Raw genomic sequence first — 26,299 nt, forward strand, 5'->3', positions numbered from 1 at the left:
ACCATCTGGATTTTATCTCCCAATCATTATTATGATATCCAGATTCATCATTGCCTTGAGCAATATTTCTTATGTGAACAGAAGATGAAGTGAGACTTTGCAAAATACTCATAAGTCATCAAATAATTTTCTGTAATACATTCAGTAGTTGATCCCAAATGTCATCGTTCAAATCTGTTTTTACCAAGTGCAGAATATTTGCACATAAATTCAATATTTTAAATTTAAAAAAATACCATATACCAACACCCCTGATGATTAGACTGTTACACATGAAGCAGAATGTACTCATTTGGTTGAGAATGTATGGCTCACTCTCACCACATTGCATCTTCTCTCTAGATAAGATATTGTCTACTAACAGATGGTACAGCGAATCGAAAAGTTTGAGCCACTCAACGAAACTGTCCTACCCACTAATGCAAAATGAAATTACAAGAGGTAGCCATACCTTCTGAAAATGCTAATGCCAATGTCTTATGAGTGATTAAAGCTAGGTTAACAATAAAATAGTGTCTCTCTGAATGACATTTTGATCATTGCCCTTCAGCTTGTGCTATGTGATGTGTGGGCAACTCTTCTGCTGCCAATTACAGTAATTTTATCTACATGCACAACAATACCAAAATGCCTAAGTTCAACTCCTTATGCCACAATGTTACAGTCAATGTGAAGAAGTAGGGTCAAGATTCATTAGGCAATGAGGGCTTTCACTTTGTAAATGTGTGAAATTCCTCATGATACTGGGATAGTCTATAATCCCCCTTATCTTCTTTTCTCTTCCTAGCATTCATTTATTTCTTCAGAATCTACTTCATTCACACTTTCTTGAGACATAACATGATAGGTTACTTTAGATCTGTGAGCGAATACTCAAGTTTGAGAAGGTTCATATGAAATGAGGTCTTCTGAAATCCATCTGCAGGTAGCTGTGGCTTGCTTTACAGTAAAGGTCAGACAAGATCATATGTTTCCAGTGTCAGATTTGTAACCACTAGAGGCAATTCATTTTTTTCATAGCTTTTATGTCCTCATATATTGCAAAACTTATCCTTACAGGGTGACTATTTAAGGGCATAACTACAGTGACGCCATTAAATAAATAGATAAATTATATTTAAATTGAATTATTACACATAGTCCATAATTTGAATTGCATTTATTTTGCTGTACAAATGGGATCTAAAATGTGTAGGTGTAAAAAGTTCTGAATAGCAATTACGGCTCAGTAAATTAATTGCTTAATTTGCCCTCATGCAGGTTCCCACCAGTCAAAAGAAAGAAGGCGTTTATGATGTGCCAAAAAGTCAACCTGTAAGTGTACGTATGCTTTCTATTTCTTTGTGCAGTAGACATACATCTTCATGAGATGATGCATGAGATGATATGATGTTACGACCCTATATTTGTGGTAAGTACAACTTACCACCAAAATAATTTCATTTACGAAAGAGAGATAGCTTGCTTCATATTTAGTGCATATACCTGTTTTTAATGCAAGAGCATGCACCAAAAATGGTGATCCCAATGTTTCCTTTATATTTCTCTTGAAACGATTGATCAGTACAAGTGGAATCTAAAATATACAGTAATACACAGGTGCTCAAAAAGTATGAACAAAACCACTATGGGAAAAGTTAATGAAAAGGTGGTAAGTCTATAGTGAATATCTTCCTAATGATGTGAACCTAGCTATTCAAGGTAGTAGCTGAATGGAACCAAAGGTGAAGATAATGATATTTAAAGGATCAATAATGAACATTAGATTGTAAACAAAATATTAATGATTTTCAGGACAGTGTTTAGGAACTTCAAGCAGGCATTAACGTTGGAAACTGAGAACAGCTGCACACCCACGTAATGTTCCAGGTAAAGGTGGCAGTATAAGCATTAATGGCTTGGAAGGGAAGAGACAATTGCTGTGGCATTCATGAAAGAAATCATGATTACATTTGAAGCAGTAAAAGGAAAAAGTCCTAAGAATATGAACTTATATTGTTTGAATGGAGAGAAAGAGAGAGCTGTCTGGCGTTTAAGAGGTGAACGAGGGAGAACTGGATTCTCAAGTTAATTTGGCTTGAGTAGACAGTATAAGCATCAAAAGGACTCCAGAGTGCTCTCATGGATCAATAGGAAAGGATTAAATGAAATATGGATCTCCTCATCCATCTCCAGTGCTTGGCAGCCCAACTGGGGATGGAGTGAAATTGGTAATGGAACAGACTGAAGTGAAATATTAAGAAGTGAGTTAAAGAATCTGTACTTCTGATTGTCAGAATACTACTTCTGCTACTGGGCTGAAATACACTTTATCGAGAATGACTCTGGCTCTGCAACCTTTCCATAAGTTGCTGACCCCATTGCCCTTACATCCAACACCTCCTCTTGCACAACCCTCTTTTGTTTTACAGATGGGTTGTCCCTTTGTAGACATATAACAGAAATGCTCCCTCTCTGTGAGTATAAAGGTATGGGCCATTGTCAATGTGTAATAGGGACCTGTGTACCATATATTTCGAAAATGCTCTAACCAAATACATTGGTTTCAGCACATTCAGTTAACCGAGCCTGGATTAAAGAGCACTTTTGAAGTTATTTACTGATGCACTTTCCCAGTGTGTTATGTATAAATAGTTGAATATATCTACTAACAAAGTGTTTGCTATTATCTAATATTGAGTGGTGATACAAAAATATCCAGGCTCATCAAGTTATCGTTTGTTAATGTATGAAATGGTTTGGCAATCTTGTTTATGTTGTCAACGCAGTAGAGCTTTGTACTTTATTGTGAGAGATTTATAAAAAAGATGTATATTCACATTCGAAAGTCAAAAAAATCATGGACTTAGTTTATTTTCTTTCTCATTCGAAATGGACATAAGGAATAAGGCTATGTGTTTAGGAGGGGTGGTTTTGCAACACGATAAAGTAATATCTTCAGGATGCATGAAAGACCCACGTCATCTATTTTAGGGATCTTGTTATCCCACCCCTTTAGTTCTGTGCCTATTCTTTACCTCTTAGCGAGGCCATTTTTTCTTAAGGTTACGCCTGAAGTCAGCCTTTGAATGCAAGGCTGCCATTGCATATCACCTTCAAACAAATGCCACTGAGGTGCAGCATCACAAATTGACTTCCACCTACACTGAATTCTCAAGGAGGGTTTCGAAAAGACATTTGAAAAGGAACACCATTGTATGGATTCTTTTCAAAGTGGAATTTAAGACTTTCATAAAGTTGTATAGCAAATCAAATAATGTTTCAGCTTTTTAGAGTGAAAATGTCTTTTGTGGCATGTAGTTGTTCTGGACGTCTTTCATCTTTAGTGATACAGCTCTGCTGTAAGCATTTAGAGTGCATAGTTCCAGGTGAGGTTTTGCTAAATTGGCTCTTTTCTTTCATACCTTCTGCATGGCAAAAAAATCCCGTTTCTGTTCCTATCCATGCACCAAAGATACATCTGTCAGTCTTTTAAAAAGATTTCAGCCCGGGTGAGGGGTTATTCTTTTATGTACAGTGATTGAACTTTCAACACTAATCAGATTTTATGTGTGCTTCAAATCCTCCTATTTTTCATTTATCATTTTTTTATTGGTCTTTTAGGGGTACAGTTGCTTAATGCACAGTTACACATTACATTCATTTTGTATTTTTCAAGTGAATTTGTTGCATTGGGCCTCTATTGGGTGTTTTTTAAATGCAAGCCAGAGTGGAAATAAATAAGTTAATGTCCTGAATTAAGACATTAGGATTATGTTTCATGCTGCACAAACAATACAACCAGTGCAAGTGTTCACTTTTACAATTCGCCCAGTTAACAAGAACATACACATGCATGTGTTCTGTATATAATATATATATATATCTCCAAACCCTCGGTGGTTAGCGATCTTCTCCACAAAGAACGAGCATAGACCCAGCTTTCGTGCAGATATGATTTTTATTGAATTTCACCCATTCCGTCCGCCATGAAGCGTTACGGCGGACACTCGGCCTTGATCGCATGACATCGCTAAGACATTGTTGCCAGAATTTAAAGGGCCAGCGCTAACAATCCTAGTCATATACATAAACAACACACTACTCCATAGGTTCTCATTGCTGCTTTCATGCAATCACAGTCCTAGTACAATACTCTGGATATCACAAGGAAATAATATCCTACTAGGGAAGGTATGTTGTGGCATTTTATCCTGGGCATAATTCCTGTACTTATTATGGCATTAATGCCTCCAGGTGTGACATTTATTGCTTAAATGCCAGATGTACCTTGACATATTCTATTGTCTATTATGACTCGAGTTGATTTCCCCTAATGATTTCCCATATTATAAAAAGTGATATCACTATTAGCATGTTTTTTTTGCAATAAAAACATTGACTAAGGTCCCTTAGCCTAACATGTGCAAAATGGGCAATGGGTATTGAGTCTGAATACTGTACCTCAAGGTATGCCCAGCCTGAACAAAATAGCAGCTTCAAAATTTTGCAATGTGCAAATATTGCTATGTGCTTTCTAAAGTGACAATGTGCTTAAGTGTATGTCCCTAAAGTGCAAAAAGTGAATAAATATGCAAAAGGTGCTGGTGCTAAGTTATCCCTACTATTGGCCACATGTATCTTAAACATAATTGTCTTTACATTTGTACAGCCAGAAGTAAGGATTGAATGTGCATACTATATTGTGCAAAAATTGCTAAAATGTATCTTCTCCTAGCATATTGTTGGGCGACAACCCTGTATTGTAGAAAAACTGGAGTTGCCCTATACATATGCAAAAAGTGCAATAAAGGTGTGGATGGGGTTTAGAGGATCTATCCATGGGCAGATCGTAAATATTATAAAGCAGCTGATTCCCATCTATACTCATAAATAGATAAATATCCATCTAAATATGATGTATAAAAACCACTAATAAAGTTTGACATGATCAGTATAAATACAACAAATTACTAGAGGTTATTCTTGATAAATGATGCAGTTCATAATTACAATCAATGGGTCACAGATTAGATATTTCATTGTTGCTACAGTACATATTAATATATCCATTGATTAACATACCTCAGAGATTAAACTGACCCTTACAGTAAAGACCTCTCTGTTAAATAGATATGTGAACAGGTCTTCGCTGGCATTGAGGCCCCCTGGCTGTTGGAATCGAATTCTAGTATATAACTTGTTTCTAGGCGTCTCAGCTTGGCTTCCCGGTTTCCCCCTCTTTTTTGGAGCGGTATTGCCTCTATTGCATAATATCTGAGGTGTTTGGCGTTACTGTTATGACATTCCTTGAAATGTCTAGCCACTGGGTAGCTGGCATCATTATTGGTTATGGCTCCTATGTGCTGAAGTATTCTTTAATGCTCAGCTAGCTTCATACTGCCAATATATTTCAGTTTGCAGCTGCATTCTAGGATATATACTGCATACTCAGATTTACAAGTTAAATGATGTTTCATATCCTGCGTTTGTGGTGTTAAATGCAGTCTGATACGAAGTTGTATTGATGCCCTATTGGCAGGCTTTGCAGGTGGAACACTTAACAAAACCTGCCCTAGCTGTGAGCCACGTCCCTATACCTTGATCTTCCGGACCGCTTTTTACCAGCACATTTCCCATACTCACAGTTTTTCTAAATGTGATGGCAGGGCTTGGCAGTAAAAGCCCACCTACTACAGGGTCATCTCTGACAATAAGCCAATTGCGTCTAACTATTGCCCTCAATTGCTTTTGCTGCCCAGAAAAGGATAATATAAGCCTAGTGGGTTCCTGGACCTCATTTTCCCCTACGCTTGCCTCTCCCCTTTATTTGACACTATATTGCAATAGATCCTCTCTTGCTCGCTCTTTGGACCTAGCTATTGCTGAAACCACTATCTCGGTCCTATAACCTCTTGCCAAGAAGCGCGCTCGGCTTTCTGCTTGCCTAATTCCAGTGTCTTCCTCATCGCTGCAGATGCGTCTAATACGTAACATTTCCCAGTAGGGAATGCTGTTTATAAGATGGGGAGGGTGCAAGAATGTGTTGCCTGCCCTCGATTTACAAAAGAGGGATGTGGACAAGCGTTTTTTTCTAATTTGAACCTGCACATCTAAGAATGTTATTTTGTCTTTACTGATATTAGAGATAAATGTTAAATTAACTTCATTGATGTTGATTTGAGCAATAAAATCCATAGTACTTTGTTCACAGCCTTGCCACACAATAAACAGCTCGTCTATAAATCTTAACCAAGAAATAACTGTATCCTTGAATATATGTTCAAACTGCCTCATGAGGACCAGCTCCTCCCACCAGCCCATAAATAAACAGGAATATATTGAGAAGAAGCTGGCCCCCATTGCTACTCCCTGAATTTGTTGATACATTTGATTTTAAAACAAAAATACGTTATTTTCTAAACAAAAGAGCAGCATACTAAGTAGCATTTTGTTGTGCTGAGCATACTTGAGAGGCCTATTGGATAGAAAGTATTCCACAGCCCTGATCTTACGTTTTTGACATGTTCTTGCAGAAAATAAGCTATGTATCTGGACATGTTTACCAAAGGTCCATTGCATGCCGCAATGATGGGCCTACCCGGTGGTCTATGTATATCCTTGTGTATTTTTGGGACAAAGTAAATTACCGGGATAGTTGGATGTTTCTTCTTGAAGTATTTGGACTCTTCCAACCTCCGAAGGCCCAAACTTTTCCATACCAGTAGTTTTGAAAAGAAGAGGTCATGTGTACTCTTGAACTTTTGTGGGGTACTTTTTTTAATAGCATTCCTGATCGTTCAACTGGCTGTATGCTTCATTCATGTATTCCCGCCCTTGTCTGAGTTCCTGATTACCACATTCTTTTCATTCCTAAGTTTGTCAATAAGCTGATGGTATTTCTTTTCCTGGTTGGTAATTGACTTTTTAGATCTGTTTGTAGTAATGTTGAGTTTCTTTACTTGCGTTACTACTTGTTCATTAAAAACATCAAGTGAATCACGAGGCATGATTGGTATGAACTTTGACTTAGTTTTGAAGGGAGTAGTTGGTTTAACATATGTTTCCAATAAAGGATATTCCTCCTCCTTGCGACTGCTTGAATTGGCTTGAGTCCCACGGGTGCTAGCCATGGCCTCAATTCCTTGTTCTAATTCATGCAAGTCCCATAACAGTCCATAATCTAATACCATTAAGTTAACGAGATCTGTGCTAGTATCAGCTTTAGGGTTATTGTCCATAAGCCTGGGATTAATTCGTTGTTGATGATAATTTTTCAGTTTCAATTTCCTAATAAATTTATAAATATCCACCCTTGTTTGCGTATAGTTGAAATTAGATTCCGGGCAATAAGATAATCCCAGCGACAGAAGCTGTTGCTCCGCTTTGGTCAAATTTATGTCTGCCAAATTGATGATTGAATTGGCACATTGAATGATATATATATATATATATATATATATATATATATATATATATATATTCACTGAAAAAACCATAGGTTTCACACATGTTATAGTTAGTTGAAATTTTACTGATAAAAAACCAATGAAATTCCCCCGTTATAGTTAGTGCAGGCAACTATAACTCACGCGACCGCAATCCTCTGCTGATGCTAATACTGTATTTAGACACTTATTTGCCCATGTCTTCTTCCATACATTTTTAGCTATACATATATTACAAATATTTTTTTTTCATAAAGACACATATGTCATCAGCAGAAGATTGCGGTCGCGTGAGTTATAGTTGCCTGCACTAACTATAACGGGGGAATTTCATTGGTTTTTTATCAGTAAAATTTCCGCTAACTATAACATGTGTGAAACCTATGGTTTTTTCAGTGAATTTGGAAGGTTTTTTAAATGCTAATTCCTAACTATAACGTGTGTGAAACCTATGGTTTTTTCAGTGAATTTGTACGTTTTTTTAAATGCTAAGTTACTTTACGCCATTCGTGGCGTGCGCGCCCACTTAACGCAGTTCGTTCCGTGCACGCACGGTGCGCTTCGCGCACCGTGCGCGCACAGTGAGCACGCGGTGCGCTTTGCGCACCGCGCGCCCACTTTACGCAGTTAGTGCCATGCACGCACGGTGGGCACGCGGTGCGCTACGCGCACCGCATGCCCACGTTACGCTAGATAGACCATGTACGCACGATGCGCTTCGCGCACCGTGCGCACATGGAGGACATATGATGCGCTTCGTTGTGAAAGGTAATATTTTAATTTTTCATAAACGTCTAATATGCCATGCACAAATGGTGCCCGAATGGGGTGGGGAGAGTATGGATAATTTTTTTTAACATTTTTTTTTTTACCGTACGCATACGGTAAGCGTAATCGGCGAAATTATCGAAAAAATTAAAATTCCGTTTTTGGCCTTGGGGGATCTTTGGGGACTCCCTCAACATGGCTAGGTGCTTAGGAGCTGTCTAAACAGCCCCTTTACATGTTTTTGTCCTTTGTTTTTTAATCCACACTCTGAGTGCGAGAGAGAAAATGGCGGCCTCCGCTTCCTGGTTTCGACCGATTCGAATGTTTACTAAGATCTAACAGCCAATCAGAATCGCGCTCGCGAACGTCACCGTACGCGTACGGTAAGCGCACCGTAAGCGCACCGTAAGCTGGCTCAGATATATATATTGATTTAAAGGCTATTTTCTCAGAATCTACTGAACAGATTTACACCAAACCTACAAAAGGCACTTCCTTGACCTGTAGACTACCTCTCTGCCAAATTTCAAGGAACTCTGTTCAGCCGTTCGGGCTGTAGCTGTGTCTAAAGGTCCTATGGAAAAATGCATGGGAAAAACGCGTTTTGGGACCCCCCTTTTATCTCAGCCCCCGCTTGACGAATCCCCCCGAGATTCAGGGTAGGAGCGGAGCGTAGCGCCCCACCTATTTTGAAATATTCGCGAGGATTCGTCGTCCGGCGCCAAAGTTATTCAAAATAGAATGTTGCGGATTTCCTATGGAAACAGGGTCCTAACTATAACTACCTACTGGGTAAGATATATATATATATATATATATATATATATATATATATATATATATATATATCTGTGGCGGTCATCACTGGGTAGTTATAGTTGCGCCAGCTGTTCCATAGAAAAAGCGTTTTGGTTGTGTTGCTTATAACTTTGTTCCCATTTGACAAATCTCCACAAAATTTTCCAAAAGGGTGCTACTTTTTGATTAATTTGTGAAGGAAAAGGTTCAGCCTGTATCGTGTTCAATTGCAATGATAAAGGGGAGGGGACCGCACCTCCAGGGTTGAAATTAGTGTATATGGGGTGGCGCATGCCCCCCCTTTATTATTGCTAGAATATTGACAAAATATCCGCAAAAATTGTTGCGATTCTGTAGGACTCCTGTGGGATTAAAAAAACAAAACAAAATGGCGGCCTAGCCACATTCAATAATTATAAGCTACTGAGCGTCAACCCCCGGGACCGTATTCAAAAAGGGTGGGGGGCGCCATTACCCTCCTCCCTGAGTTACTAAAGGGCCCGGAAAGCCTACACCCAGGGCCAAAATGTCTGAAAATATGGACGAGGGGCATGCAGCCCTCCTCCCCAAGCCATTAAAGGCCTCAGGGAGTCCACCCCTGAGTCTAGTTACGGGAGATGGGCTACGTAGCACCCCTCCATGAGCCATAAATAGCCCCAGGGACCCCAACCCCCAGGAGGGGGTTCACATGCTATGGGGACATATCAGTTTCCCTGTCCAAACCCATGTGGACAGAGAAACCTTTGTTTGCTCCGGCTCGGTGGAAGCATTTTTTAATCTCTGGCCAAGCAGGAGCAAACACAAAGTCTGCTCTGAGCTTCAAAAAGGCTCCTGCCAGCTTGGAGCAGACACTTGATCTGTTCCCCTGCCTGCACTGATGCAGGCAGGGAAACAGATCAAAACTTTACTCCCGCCCAGAGGAAGCAGCATTGGTAGCTGCTCCCTTTGGGCAGAAGCAATGACGGCTACTTGAGCCCCCTCCATACACTGCTTATAACCTCACATATTACATCACTCATTACATGTTCTATCAACTGTAAATAACTATACCTGCTGAATTTCTATGGTTTTCTATGAGTGAAATGTGAGCCTAATTATAACTTCTCTGTAACCTTTGGTTTTTTAAATTCTATTTCCTAACTATAATCTCCCTGTAACCTTTGTTTTTTTCAGTGAATTTGTAAGGTTTTTTAATTGTGTTTCCTAACTATAAAGCCTGTGTATTCTTTGGTTTAGTCAGTGCATTTCTAAGGTTTTGTCAATTCTATTTCTAACGATAAGGTCCCTGTAGCCTCTGTTTTTTCAGTGAATTTTCAAAGTTTAAAAAACAAATATTTCCTAACTCTAAACTGTTCAGGTTTAATTTCTGTGAAATGAGCATCGTGCCAGAGTGAATCCTGCCCTGCGTAGAAGAGGCCACCGATTTCCTAACTTAGTTTCTGAAAGTTTTTGCAAGTTAGGAAAATGATCTCAGGTCTCAGCAGCAGATGATAAGAAAGAATGCCCTTCAGTCATAGACACTACGTGAGATATTGTGTTTGAGAAAAGCAGGGATGCAAACACTTCCATCACGGATTACAAATAACTTTTCAGGGTGGAAATGCAAATAAAACACACTTGGATGATTTGTACTTTACAGAAGTAAGTGCTTCTTTGTTTTACTATGGGGAGGGGGCTGCACGGCCCTCCTCCCCTGGTAAATTTCGGCCACGGGGTCCCCATCCCAAAGGGCCCACCCATGTCACCTGGATGACCCTAGGCAGTGCTTAGTTTGTAAAAATGTAAGTGCCAGGGCCTTCTGAGAAGGCCACTACAGTCTGCACCACTCATTGCCCCTGCCGGCACTGCCAATGACAGTACCAACATAACACCTAACCATTGCACACTACAAGTGTGACAAGTCAGAATATTTCAGGCCATGCAAAGCTATAATAATGGCATGAAATGGTTCTAGTATTGATTTTCAATGTGATTAGACTTTATAAACACTGTTGTTGTGCTCATCTCAGACTGCGCCACCATGTGGCGGACTATTACTAGAGCCGGTGCTGACATTTAAGTGCTGGAGCCGTGCACCAGAAACCACCGTCTAAAATTAAGCACTGCCCCAAGGGCACTCAATGTGTAATGGGAATGCGGGGGAACCTCAAGGCCCCTGCGGTCTCAGCCTGCTCCCCGCCTCCCGTGAGAGCAGACAGTGCTCTGACATGCCGAGGACTGGTAAAAAGCAACTCCCTGTCTGTTAGAGCAATATTTTGATCTGTTTCCCTGCACAGATATTTGCAAGCAGGAACACAGGTAAAAACTCAGCTTTCTGCAAGCAAGAGCTGTTTGACAGTTCCAGCTTGCAGAAAGTGAAGTAATGTTTGCTTTTACTTGGTGGGAGCTATCAAAGCAAACAGCTACCTCCCAAGTGTGGGCACCTCAGGAAGCAGCAGGAACTGGCCCTGGGTGGTGGTGGTGGTCCTCAGGACCATCCATGGCTCCAGAAGGGGGCCCACGCAGCCCCCCTCCATTGTAGTATTTATCCCTGTGGAGGCGGTGGCCCCTGGGGTTCATGACAGACTCCCTACATTATTTTTTTTCAGCCCCGGGGAGGTGGAGGTCCCCGAGCAGTGGAGGCGGCATGTGGCCCCATATTATTTTCAATAGTTTGCCGTGGGGAGGTGGCGTCCCTGGTGCTGCCGGGTCCGCGTGGTCCTCTCCACTCATTTTATGTTTAGCCCGGGGAAGTGGTGCTCCCAGGAGCTGTGGGAGGACTATGCACCACATTCCTTTTATTTTGAGCCCAGGGGAGGTGACAGTACCCGGGACACAGAAGGGCCCATGGCCCAGATTGGCACACCGCATACATTTTTTTGTAATGCCCAGGGAGGTGGTGGGTCCCAGGGTTGCGGGGGGACATGCATGCACCCTTCATTTGTTTGCTATGGCTTTTATATATCAAGGAGAAAAGTATGCCGCACTTCTGGAAACCAAATTATCTTAAGTTTTATGATAACTCTTGTGACAAGCAAGCTATAATAACAAACAAGAATTATCATATAAATTAGGATAATTGGAGTTCCTGGAATGCAGGACACTTTCCTCCATGTTTTAAACATATGGGAAGGCAGGAAGGCTGATCTACCTTCCCCAATGGCACCAGCAGATAGCAGATAGATAGATAGAAACTCTGCCCTGCCTCAAATCAGAGGATGAAGGAACGCAGAACACAGAAGAGGTATTGTTGATTCCTCTTTATTTTGGCATATAAATCACCATTCATGCACAAAATAGAAAAGACTGCCAATGTGTTTCCGCATTTCTGCCTTCTACTGGACCATAGAGTCCTTTTGTGTAGCCCTTCTATTTAACCTTTAGTGTTTGTTCTTCAATAGTGTTCATGAGTGTACACGCTCATAGAGAATTACTGAGACAAGATACATTGCCTTATTTCACTTTTTCCAATGATTCTACATCATCAGGTACCTGAAGTTTCATTTATATAAATGCAAAGTACTCATAAGGAAATGTTTGTCATGTGAAAACATATTTTTGTAAATGAACCAATTTCATGCCTGTTCAGCATTTCCAATCCATTTCTCCATTCATATTTGATCAATAGAGGATTGATCCAGAGTGCACATATATTTTTTTCTTCTCTCATGTCTTTTATGTGCCCACAAAGTTTCAACAATTTATTAAACAATTAAACAGCATTTGTAAATTAACATTTTCAAAAATGTTCCTATTGCTATTCTTTTCGTAAAATAGATACAATTGCCCATCATTTCATTATCTACCCTATATTTCTTGTGATCCAATTATAATTAGTTTTAAAAGGTAAGTCAAAATAAATTCTCGCAATTATAACAAAGTTATTCAAAATATATTTGGGAGATTTTTGTTGAAAAGTACATTTATCCCAAATCGATATTTTTAATTATATTAATCCATTGGGAATAAATAACAAACTGTGACTGTGGAAGAAATACTCAATGCTTATGTTGATAAGTATAGTGCATACTTTCTCAAAAGTGCAGGTGCCCTAATTTAATTCACCTGATTATTAAAAATCAGGATAAAACAACATGATATTGTAGACATGTAAAGTACCTATGCTTTTATCCATTGCACTATCCCTCTTGAGGTCCTACATCTCTAAAGAGCTAATTCATAAGATAATCGTGCCAAGCAATGCCAAGATTCCATACTATTGCACTATTTCCAAAGAAGAATCACAATTTTGTATCTTCCCTATGAATAGTGCAAGTGTATTAAGCAACCTTTAACTAGTTCTTCCCTAATTATCCAAAACTCACATCATAAAATTTGGCATGAATATGGAATCAAAAATTACTTTCATCAAGTTATGTCTCATGCGGTGGTTAGAAAAAACATGATGCTTCAATAATTTTTTTTTTTTTAATTTAAATCCATATAATACAAAAATTAACATCTTAATATTCATTCATCAAAATTAATCTATAACATCAGATTAGCAGGACATATAATTTAACATAGAATACAAATCAAGAATTCAACGAGCTGACAAATCAAAAACTGCGTTCAACATAATCAGACATCTGTTATAACAAAACCCACTGCCACATATAACTAACAATTTAAACTGACCCTTTGTTCTTACAGTCCTAAAATATGAACCAAGTTAAAACATATGTACAAAAATGTAACTTGAGCCTAAGAAATTTTACTAAAAACGTACATGCTATTCTAAATGAAATAAAGTGGAACTGCTTCCCTCCCCCCTTACAGGTCATGAACGTAGGGATAACAAATTCTACAGATTAAATATAATCATTGAAAAACCTCAGCCCAAATCTTCTCGAACTTTGTGAGCGCACCCGTTCGTAAGGCATATGCTCGTTCGCTTCTTTTAAGCTGCGCCATTTTCCGGACCCATTCATGTTTGGATGGTATTAAATCTGATCGCCATCTTTGATGTGAAAGTGATCTGATGACAGCCATTCCGATATATAAAATTTTTATCATTTTGTCTGGTAGGCTGAGGTCTGGATCATAGCCAAGCACTATCAGAAGAGCATTGGGGCCACTTAATAAAATGCTTTCTGTTGGTTAATGATCAAAAATGTCGATCCAAAATTTCTGGATCAAAGGGCACTGTAGTATTATATGCGTCCAATTGGCAGAAGGGTGATTGTGACACCGAAAACACTGATCCGATTGGTTCGGATAAGCCTTAGCTATGAAGCTAGGAGTTCTGTACAAAAGCCACTTGATGAAAAATAACATTCTCTGCCAGTTACCCCTCTGACCGCACTGAAATTTAATTTATTGATTGTAGACCAAACATTTGCATTAATTTCCAACTCCTCATATTTTTCCCATTTAATTATGGCCTTCGCTTCTAGATCTTTCCCTTTGATTGAGGCTAAGCATTATTTCCATTCCCCGGTTTTCTTTATAACCATATCCTCAAATAAGTCATAAACTAAACTTTTCTGATTAATAATCTGGGTCAAGTCCAGATTACTGAAGAACTTCCTAAAAATGTTATATGACCCCAGGAGAAGAAAGTCACAGGGAATTAATCGGGACATTTCACTTGTATTTAACCATCTATCATTCCGCAGGAAATCTGAAAGTTTCTGGAACCCTGCCTTAGACCAATTTTGAATGATTAAAGATGAATTTTTAATTCCTGTCGTGGCAAAAAGACCTGCTATCGGAGTTCAACTATTAATTGCAGAGATAGAGTATCTTCTATTGAAAGCCTGACGTTTATGATGAAACCAATGTAAGCACTTATAGTGAACTAATTTAGGAGATCTAAAAATTGATAGTGGGCAGTGGATTTGATTTTCTTTACAGATTAAATTCATTAAAAATTTACAAAAAAACCTGAAAGTAAATCCTGCTTAAATCTAGACATATATTGCGCAAAGTATGCATAGTAATATTCCTTCAAATTAGGGAGAGCTAACCCGCCCTTGGCCCGCTCCTCATATAAAGTGCTCAGTGCAATTCGGGGGACCTTCTTGCCCCAAAGAAATGATGTAAACATAGACTCTAATTTAGAAAAAAAGGAATTATCTAAGACACATAGAATTGCTTAAAAGAGAAAGTTAAAAAGTGGAAGTACTGACATTTTAATCAAAGCCACCCTGCCTAGAATATATAATGGGAGAGAATGCCAGCATAAATAGATCTTGAACTTTTCTTAATAATGGAACAAAATTTAGATCATATAATCCACAATCAATGGTGAAAAGTGAACCCCTAGATATCTCTTCGGATTTGTATTTAAACATGAGATAATATCAGGGTGCAGATCGATGGATGCCCCGCCACCGCAAAGTAGTATTTCTGGTTTTTTAAAATTCATTTTATACCTTCCAAATGCTTCATATCGTTCAAAAATCTGGAAGGCCTTTACCTGCACTTCCTTCTCTGGCTTAATAATAAGCATGATGTCATCAGCATAGAATTTTATTTTGTCCAAATTAGGCAGTGGAGGAGAGATATCCCTGTCATTCCTAATAGCTAAAGCGAGAGGCTCGATAAAAAAGGCAAATAGCACCGGACATCCCTGTCTGGTTCCCCTTTTAACTTTTACTTGGCCAACCTTAGCAGCATTAATAATAATGTTGGCCTCGGCATTCAAGTATAACTTCTTAACCAGCTCCGTAATTTTACAGGGGATACCAAATCTGCCCAGGATACAAAATAAAGATTCCCAGATCACCAGATCAAATGCCTTTTCGGCGTCTAGAAAAAGCACTAGTGCTGGTATCTTCTGGGCATCAAAATATTTGAGTGCCTCCACTAAAAAGTGCGTGTTCGTGCCAAGTTGTCTTCCAGCAATAAAACCATTTTGATCACTGTGAATTAAATATGAAGCAATTCCATTAAAACGATTAGCTATAGGTTTGGTTATTATTTTGTAGTCAGAATTTAAAAGCGTAATAGGGCGATAAGAATTAGGATCTTCTCTGTTTTTACAGTTTTTAAAAAGCTGACTACACTTCCTTCTCTAAATGACAGAGGAATAGGCCCACCCTCTAAAATTAAATTTATAACTAATAATAAATAATCACCAATTACACCTAAAAGATTCATCTGGCAGACCATCCGGGCCGCAAGTTTTACCATTTGGAAGATTTTTAATGACCTCTCCTAACTCATCTTTTGTGAAAGGGCTCACTATATGCCCTTTATCCTCCTCTGCTAGCCCAGGCAGATCATATTCCTGAAGAAAATCTTCCAGCGACGATATATCAATTGGTAACTGCTGGCCATAAATTTTCCTATTATGCTGAACCATTATATCTCCTATTTCTCCCAGATCCTCAGTGCGAGAGCCATCGATGGGGCATCTCAATGCTGCTATCTGGTTCTTTGCAGCCTGTTCCCTAGCCTGCCATGCCAAAAATGTCCCTGTGTAATTGCTTTCTTCAAAAACCTTTTGCCTTTCCTGCTGGAGAAGGGTATCACTTGTAGCATAATACAATTCAGACAAGTTCCGCCTAGCCTGCTCCCACTAGCGTTTATGTAGGGCCGAGGGATTGGAAAAAAATCTATCCAGGGAACCTTGCACTTTTTGCTCTAGTACCCGCTTTTCTTCCTTCCTTTTCAATGAATTCTCAGCATCTTTACCTATTACTAGGCCTCGAAAAAAAGCTTTGAACAAATCCCCTACTACGTGGAATGGTGCAGAGCCATGGTTTCGCTCGAAGAACTCTGAGATTTGTATTTTACTACAGGACACCCAGTTTTCCTCTAAAAGATATTGTCGATTTAATGCCCACCTTTTGAATACTGTCCTGTCATTACCCAATGCCAACTCTAAAATCACCAGTGCATGGTCTGAAAACCCATTTTGAAGAAATTTCTGTTGTAAAAAGACCAACTTCCTGGAAATAAGAAAGAAATCAATATGTGAAAAAGTGTGAAATCTCCCTGAGAAGCAGGTATAAGCAATTTCGGTTGGAAATGCAGTTCTCCAAGGGTCACCTATATCAAGCATTGAACTATAGCTATGAACAGTTTCAAAAGATTTTCATTTTAGCTGTTTTTTGGAGTTAGATGAGGAATCGATCTTGGGGCTCATTAACAAATTAAAATCCCCCCCCCTAATCAAATCTTCCGGGACTTGGATTAATGATTGAAAAAGATCCTCGTATGGGAGGGGATTGTCCTCTACTGGGGCATACAAACTAGCAGGTGTCAGAGGCCGCTGATCTACATTACAGGTGACCCAGCACCATCTACCACTTTGATCACTTGCAAAATTAACCACCTCAGCCTGCAATTGTTTGCTCAGAAAGATCGCCGTCCCCCTATGTGCTAGTGAGGCTGAGGAAAAACCCATATAGGCTGCCCAGGAACTAAACATTGCAAAGTCTGAGATTTTCCCGGCTGGGATATGGGTCTCTTGTACAAGATGGCTGAGGGATTCTCTGTTTTAATCCAAGCCTCAATGGCCCGCATTTTCCTCTTATTATTAAGACCATTCATGTTAAACGAAACCACTTTAAGGTTTTCCTTATTTCCCATTACGTGGAAAGAACAAAATTCTGACTGACCGCAATCTCAAAAGATATACCTTTTACAAACTCAGAAAGAAATCTCCAACCTGAATCTAACGGAGAAGACAAGTTTCCCTTTTTTACTCTGACATGACAATAAGCGGATGAATGTGAGCTTAAAATATGGATTTCATGTTTTTTCCCATGCTCCCTTTCCACCCATTGTCACCCGAGCAGATGGTCGCCCCTGCGCGGAGCCAGATAACCTGCCCCACCCACCCACCCTACTACTGGCACAATGACTTGGTGCCTAGTACAGCTGAACAACCCTCCCCCCACACCAACCCTACCCTCCCTTCCGGAACGAAAAAAGCAATCTTTTAACAGCATTTTAAGTACATGAAAACATCAAAAAAGAGGAACAAGAATGGAGACTCTGACCTCACTAGACCTAGACCAGACCTAGAGTATACAATAAGGCTCCTCTATGGACAAATGACTCTATTATTTTACCAAATGGAAAAAAAGGGGGGGGGGACCGCCTAACTGACCTCTGCCTTAAAGCCATTAGGATTTCTCCACAGAGATCTGCTGCAGTAATTCCTGGGCATCTGGCACACTACAGAAGATGTGGAATTTACCCGTAACTAACACTTTCAGCTTGCTCTGCTGAGCCTTCATAGCTTGAGCCCCTTGAGCCTTAAACAAATGTAACATTTTAACATATTCTTTCCGCCTTTTTGCAGCGGAGGCTGACATGTCTGAAAAGATGCGACATAAAGGCACTTCTACGGAGGAAAACTTTTTTTGATTAATGGGTCTTGATAAGATCTGTTCCTTGACCCTAAAGTCCCCGAAGTCAACCAGGATAGTTTGTGGGAATTTAGCATTCGGCAGGAGGTGTGCTGGGACACGATGGGCTCTCGTTATAGTCAGATCACCATCAAATTCCGGGATGACATTTTTCTTTATAAATGAGTCAATCCATTTCAGCGTCTGCTGACCCTCAATGCCCTCCGGAATGCCCAGGATTCAGAGATTTGAGCGCCTGGAGTGGTTCTCTAACTCCTCCAATTTAAATTCCAGCGTGGTTCTCTGGGACTGAAAGGCGGCCACTTTGAGGTTCATGGATGACACTTGATCCTCCAGTTGAGAAATCCTGGTCTCGGCCTCTGAAATCCGTGCCAGGATCTGAGCCATGGTTTCCTCAATCTTTGTCAACCAGGCGTGGATTGCAGCAATTTCAACAAACTGGGAGGTTTTTAACTCACAAATTTCCTCAAGAATTAAATAAAGAAGGCTCTTTGCGCCCCATTGCATAAAAAAAGAGCTATTGCCTAAAGAAGATTAATCTGGTTAACATTAGGCCTGTCCTCCAACTGGGAGTCCTCTTCAACAATTTGATCTGGAACCTCTGATGAAGTCAGAATGGACGCTTCAAGGACCGCCACCATGGAGTGATCCATAGGCCCTCCTCCAGGTGATGGATTTAGCATGCCTGAATGGATTGATAGTGGTAGATTTAACATGTCTAAGGATGGAAGGGAGGGGAGGGGCAGATGGCTGCCAGTCTCGGAGTTTAAAGTTTGAATCCAGAGAATTATTCACGAATAGGAGATCTTTTTCTTTCATCTCCTGCTCTACTTCAACCAAGGACCCCCCCCTGTTTGGCCTTAAAAAAGATGGGGTACTTTCTAACTTCTGCAGAGTCCCCCGCTGTCCCACCAGGTGTCAAAGCAGCAGAGATTGGGATGTCCGCCCTTAAAGGTGCCATTTCCTTGGGGCTAACGGAGGAGTTCAGATCCACGTGAGCTGCGTCGCGGTGGTCTTGTTTATTTGCCTCAGCGTATGCCATCTCAGCAAACTCAGCTAAGAGAGGAAGGTCTTTTCTAAATGTGGCTGCGTGGCTTGCCCGTTCCGCGGCCTGAGCTACTCGGTTTTTTGCTTTTGGACCCAGATTCGGGGACTCGGACTGCGCGGTCCCTTTAGCTCCTCTATTAAGTTTTTGCATAATGTGCTGCTCATGGAGCCACTCTGCCAGTCTCTGACCAAACTCGCTGACCCAGCTCACTTTCAAATTTACTTAAATGATTTTATGGGACCTTCGAGGCGACCGACAGCCAGGGTAGGTAAGGAGAAGGACTTCACTTCCCCCACTTGGGTCTTGTAAACAGTCTTGCAATTAGACCAGAGCCGAAGGTTTCTTAAAGCAGGAAGAGTCTTCACAGCTGGCCAACCCACCAGTCAGCCAGCCCCAGAGTCAGACAGCTCCGAAGTATTCGCTTTTCCGCTCCACTGCTGGCTCCATATGTTGAACAGGACTTAGGAGCACAGAAAAGCTTTTAGAAAGCACGGAACGCCCAGAGGGGAAAAAATCAAATCCTCTCTTTTTCCCAGCAAGGTCGAGGGCCTCCGGTTGCTGGAAGACCGCCTGACCTCCGAGAAATTAAAGGAAGCCGGTTTCTATAGCACCGCGGCGGCTTCACAGTATCTCTGCTGCTGCTGCTGGCGTCTGACGTCACGGGAAAGGGGAAGTGAGGGGGAGTGGTTGCAGCCGCTCTCTCTCAGCCGCTCGGCATCGATCCATGATGCTTCAATCATGATAAGAAAGTTTTAACAAAGAAGATAAGAGGGAATGACAATTCATTAACCAATCATTTTTTTAAATTTCATCTTACAAATGAACATGTAATTCAGCATGCAAATTATGTCCAAATGGGCCTCCATGCCCATCAGTATTATTATCTTGATTCCATTCCCCTCAAATTCAATTCTTGATTACTTCCCTTCCTCCAGCATTAATATATTTTATCCCCAAATATGTTAGTTCTTGAATTATTCCGTCATGTTTCTAAGCAAAGTGCTTGCTAATTGGATAGGCATAATCTTGATTTTTGATGGCACATAAATGTTGTAGTATTGTCAATTTTACTTTGTTTGTCATGCTACCAGCAAAGGATTTCCCTCATGTTCACTGGAGAACAAAGTTATGTGTTCCATTTTTTTTGTTCTTTCTCGCTCTTTAATCTTTATGAAGTTTTATGAATTGCTATGTTCACAAGCTTTGCACTTCATACACTTCCAAAAGCCAGGCACCTGTAACCAATTATTTATTGTTCTTTTGCCAGTTGACAGATGACTTTGCACAAGTATATCCCATTGGGGTGATAACTTCCGATGTGTTATTTTTGGGAAATTAGATAAAACATCTTTCAGATTTTCATCACATTATAATGCTTTCCAATTTCTATTAAAAATCTTTCTCAATACTTGGTATTCAATATCGTAATCCATGATTAGTCATACTTCACGATTTCCAATCTGTTTTTGTTTTGGAACCTATAACTCTTCTCTCTTTGCCCTTCTTTCTCTGTTCCTTGCATTCTCTAGCACCTCTGTGGGATATCCTCTTACCTCAAAACGTTCAAAAATGCATTTCATTTATGTTGCAAAGTCTGAATCCTCCGAACAATTTTTCTTTGCTCGCAACGTTTCCCCATAAGGGATTATTTACTTAAGTTTTAGGATGCCCACTATTTGCATGCAGCATGCTATTGCTTACTGTAGCTTTTCCATGGATTTTACTGCATAATTTTGATTCCTTTATGTAAACCGCCATATCCAGGATGATTATCTGTGATGGGCTGATCATAGAGGTACATTTTCAATTATAGATGTTATCATTAAATGATGTTATGAAGTCTTCCAAGCTTTTAACTTCCCCTTCCCCAATTAGGAAGAGGTCATCTATAAATAGTGCCCAGATTTTAAATATGTTCCAATGACTCTTCTTCTCTTCAGTCCAGACTGCCTCAGCTTCCCAGTTATCCATTGAATAGATCTGCATAGGTGGGAGCACATGGTGTCCCCATTGATGTTCCTTAGGTTTGTAAAAAGTAATTCCCATCATATATAAAATCATTATTTGTCAAGCAATATTCTAGCATATCTATTAACATGTTGGTATGTTCCATATGGGTTAAAGGGCGAGCTCTTAAAAAATAGTTGCATGCTTTAATTCCATCACGATGAAGATATGACGTATACAAAGATGTTACATCGATGGTAACTCACAAATACTTATTTTGCCATTGAATGTCTTGAATTTTATTTAGAAAGTCCATTGAGTCTCTCAGATAAGATGTTATGAATCTCAAGGATTTCTCCAACAAAGACCCATCGAACTTACAATTGGTCATCCTAGGGATTCTGCTAGTCTTTATGCACTTTTGGAAGAAAGTCAATTGTTGGTACAATTGGATTATTGGTTTTCAAATATCTGTTTTTTCTTCTTCATCTAATAAGGAAATGTTATGCCGCTCCTTAAGCTTATCATGGTGCTCTTCTATCATTCTTTTATTTTTTTATAATGCTGTTTATTTCACAGTTGTTTTTTTAGCTACAGCCATATATTCAATACTGTCCAAAATGACGGTATTTCCTCCCTCTTCAGAGGGCGATATTATAATTGCCACATACTGTTTCAATTTGTGTGTAGCTTTTTTCACCCAAATCATGATTCTTGCTTTTACTCCTGGCAAATTGATTCACTTCTTTTATTATAATAAAACCGAAAACATTGATTTTATTCCCTATGGACATCTGTGGACAGAAATTAGATTGCAGTTTATGTCTGCTTTTGCCTGTTATTAGTCCTTGATTTAGGCAAAATGGTACATCTGAACTGTCTATGTTTTCCTTAGTTGTTAATTCTTCCTCCTCCAGTTCTGATAAGACTCTTAAATTCGGCATATCTGCTATCATGAATGGAGAATCAGAAATGATGTCTCATTTTTCTTTGTCGCTTTGGTGCACATTTTTTAAAATTTCAACTTCCTCATGAATTTATGGAGGTCGATTCATAGATTGGCTAGGTCAACGTCTGCATCTAATCAAAATGTAAGGCCCTTATTATGTATTTTTAGTTGTTGGCTGAGCATTTTTGAAGATAGATTTATCATTAAATTCACATTCTCTTCATTCAGTTGTTTCTTTTGTAGGCTTTTACTTCTTCTTTTCGCCTTATGGTTTTTCTCTTTTTCCCTTCTTTTTTTACTTTCCTCTTCCTCGATTTCCTTTAAAACCCTTTTTCCCCCTTTGTCTCGTACACATCTGTATGAGCCTCATTTCCCTGTAAAAACACATATTGCTGGTTCCAGTTTTTTCATCTATAGAGCTCATTTCAGATCTTCCTATTGTTTACAGGGCTTTTTTTTCTTCTCATGCTGCTTTCATAGTCAACCTATTACTCATTGTATCATACTTTTTTGCGAAAGTGTATATTCTTATATTGGTGTAGTCAATACGGTCCCAATAAAATATCCTCAGTTTTCTTAACTCTACTTCTGATTCGTGCTTATTTATTATTTTTGCCATTTCCACCAACATCTCCTTCACTTCTGGATCCTCTTTGGTCTTTCCCAATTCTGGTTCAAATTCCCCTATTTCTGCTATTGCCTTCTCCAATTATAAATATATATTCAGTGAAAAAAACAAAGGTTACAGGGACGTTATAGTTAGGCTCAATTTTCACTTGTACAAAACAGTGGGTGTGTGAGTGAGTATGTGAGTGTCTCAATGTGTGTGTGAGTCAGTGTGTGAGTGTCTGAGTGGGCCTGGAAGTGGCTGCATACCTGTCTCACTGGGCATATGAGTGGGTGCATGAGTGTCTGAGTGGGTCTGTGAATAGGTAGGAGAATGTATGAGTGGGTTTACAAGTGCCCACATGTGTCCATGAGTCAGCCTGTGAGTGAATGGGTGAGTTTCTGAGTGGGTCTGTGAGATGGAATGTGAGTCTCTGAGTGGGTCTGTGAGTGAGTATGTGAGTTTCTAAGTTGGTCTGTGAATAGGTGCGTGAATGTCTGAGTGGGTTTGTGAGTGGGAACATGAGTCTCTGAGTGGGTCTGTGAGTGGATGTGAGTGTCCGAGTGCTCTCTGTTTTGGCCTCATTCTCCTCTGTTTTGGCTTTTCTGTTTGTTTTTCTGCCCTCTGTTTTGCTCTTCCTGCTTTTTTTCTGCTGTCTGATTTGCCCTCTTCTGCTCTGTTTTGATTTTCTCCTCATTTTTCTGCCCTCTTTTTGCCTTTTTCCGCTAGTTTCATCCCTCTTCCAGCCGTTTCCTCAAGACATGGCTATTCAACAGAAACCTTGCATCTTAGTGCCCAGATAATCCCAGGAGTGGAAGTGCCGCACTTTAAAATGCTGTTTGATTTATTGCACTGGCGTGTACTGAACTTTCATTTTTTGCTACACATTGAGAGTGTAGATATTGTGTAGGAGCACTTACTTAAACAGATTTGCTGCATCACCTCCAAGTAAGGCTGTTTTTTTAAGATAATCAACTAAAATACAATATATTTTCACAACTTTAAATGGCCTACAACAGCGGGTCAAAGATATTCTTATGAAATAATAAAGATTTTCAATTTGAAGCCTAGTCAGGTTTTATGAAATAAACCTACTTCACAAAATGAAGGCATGATTAGCTGAACAGGTTAATCCCCCCAAAAAATTTTGATTAATCAGAAGGAATCATAGGTAATTTGTTTCTTGAAAGATACACCAGTACAAAGTCCAAATATTCTAGGAACGAATAGTGTTTAGACTGTACAAAGACAAGGTCATGGAATAAAGAGATGGTGGCATGTCAGTGCCATTTTTGATGCAACTGGCTTCCATTAGAAGAACACTGTTTATCAGATGTTGCACTCCAGGTTACATGTTGGGTAATGGGATCATTGTGTTCCGAAATCTATGTTGACAAAATCACAGAATCATGTCTTTGACACCAATTGCATTAAAAGTCTGTGCTCCAAATCACCATCAAGAGAGTAGACCTCGTAGCCATTTTTGTTTACACAACTGGAGGGGTGCCAGGTTGCCCCCTTCAAGGGGTCGATTTTGGCTCCGAGGACCCTATTCACTGAGGCATGGCCATGTACCCTCGAGTGCCCCTGTCCCACCCAGGGCATGCAGTTAGCAGTGTCAGGACCGTGAGGGGATCCTCAAGGCCTCCGTGGTCCCAGCCAGCTCCGCGCCTCAAGCAGGAGCCACCAGCATAGCTGCTACACCTAGGGAGCTGCTGGAAATTCATCTCCCTGCATGCAGGAGCAATAGTTTAATCTCTTTCCCTGCTTGAAGAAATGTGGGCAGGGAAAGAGATGAAACCTCTGCTTCCAGCTGGTGGAAGTACTTTGACAATTCTAACCCACTGGGACCAGAGTGTTTGCTTTTGCTTGATAGGAGCTATCAGCTCCTGCCAAGCAAAAGCAAACAGTTATGTCCATAGCAGGAGCCAGCCATGGGGGGTGGCTGTCACCATTGCCATTAATGGTTCAGGAGGTTGCCACACGTCCCCCTCCTTCTCTGTGTTAGGGCCTGCACCGAGGCAGTGGTGTTCCCCGGGGCCGTATATGGCCCAAGAGGATGGCAGTGTGGCCACCTCAGTTTAATGTTTAATTTAGCCCCAGGGAGGTAGTGGTTTCTGGGGCCCAGTGGGGTCCACACAGCCCCCTACATCATTTTAATATGTAGCCCCGGGGTGGTGATGGTCCCCAGGGCTCTGGGGTCCTGGCAGCTCCACCTATTCATTTTATTTATAGCAATGAGGAGGTGGTGGTCCCCGGGTCCCAGCCACCCACATACATTTTAAAATAAGCCCGGGGAGGTGGTGGTCCCTGGAGCATAAAAATGCCCATGGAGGGGGGCCACATGTGCCTCCTCCTTTAATTTAAATAACTTGGCATGCCCCGGGACCTGGCCCACCCGGGGGCTTAATTAAAAACATGCACAGGAGTATTCTCACAGGGGGCATATACACTCCTAATGTAGCGCAGTCTGCCTTCTTGTCTCATTTGTCGGATGTGCTTACTCAATGGGCGTATATCCTATGGATAATAGGAGGGAACTTTAACTGTGTAATAGACCTCCAGATGGATTGTTCCCTCCTGCTATTACCAACTTCCCTAGTAGTGACTGCTGCTGCCCACCTGTCCCAATGGCACACACACTTGTCCCTATTGGATTGCTGTCGATTGTTCCACCCAGACTCCAGAGAGTGCTTTTATTACTCGCCCTCACATGATATGCACATGAGACTGGACCGAATACTCTGTGAACTGGTCACGAGACTACTGGCCATTGGGGCGGAGTACCTGGGAAAGACCTTTTCTGACCATAACCCCCTGCAGTTGCAGTTAGTGGGGAGCACCAAGGCCACCAGTTCCCACCTTGTGTTTGCAGTCCACTATGATAGAAGATCAGGTCTTCCAAGATGCAACCAGGGAGGCTTTATCACATTACCTAACAGAGAATTGGGGCATGGCCTCCCCCAAGTGAATAGACTGGAGGCACTAAAGGCAGTGCTCAGGGGTCATCGCATCTGTGCTGTGGAAGGTGTCATGGCAGATCTGCAGAAGGACTCAAAGCATCAATAGGGGCTTTAGAGACAGAGACCCAAGCTGACCATACGAGACCGCTCAAACTGACTGTACCACTAATGCAGCATGTCCAGCTAATAGAGCACCTATGTTGCAAAATGCATGCAGAGGGAGACAAGTCAGGCTGGCTTTTGGCATGCTCCGGCGCAGCCCTAAACCAACCACACTTATCACTATGATTTGGATAACCCTGATGCAAGTAGCCACAAACCAAGTGGATATACACCAAGCATTCACTACCCCCTACCAATGCCCTTGTGACCCTTCTTTCATGGATCATCAGCCGGCTATGCAGCATTTTTTGACACAGTTGCACTAACTTCCATTGAGTCCTTAGACAGAGAGGAGTTTAATGATCCCATCACACTGCAGGAAATC

The 26,299-nt window shown here is 40.6% G+C and overlaps 1 protein-coding gene across 4 annotated transcripts in view; it reads left to right on the top strand.

The window, feature by feature from the left end:
* DAB1 (DAB adaptor protein 1) overlaps positions 1-26,299 on the top strand; it is a 3,595,579-nt gene that overhangs the window by 3,381,180 nt on the left and 188,100 nt on the right. For 2 of the 4 annotated variants that reach the window (XM_085602501.1, XM_085602503.1), the window contains one exon: positions 1,261-1,314. In XM_085602501.1, coding sequence (XP_085458627.1) covers positions 1,261-1,314 — 54 coding nt within the window. Of the gene's footprint in view, positions 1-1,260; positions 1,321-26,299 lie in introns of all 4 variants that reach the window. The other 2 variants (XM_085602500.1, XM_085602502.1) reach the window with 1 other exon arrangement.

The sequence above is a fragment of the Triturus cristatus genome, chromosome 4_2 (genome assembly GCF_964204655.1).
Source record: "Triturus cristatus chromosome 4_2, aTriCri1.1, whole genome shotgun sequence".
Classification (NCBI taxonomy): Eukaryota; Metazoa; Chordata; class Amphibia; order Caudata; family Salamandridae; genus Triturus; species Triturus cristatus.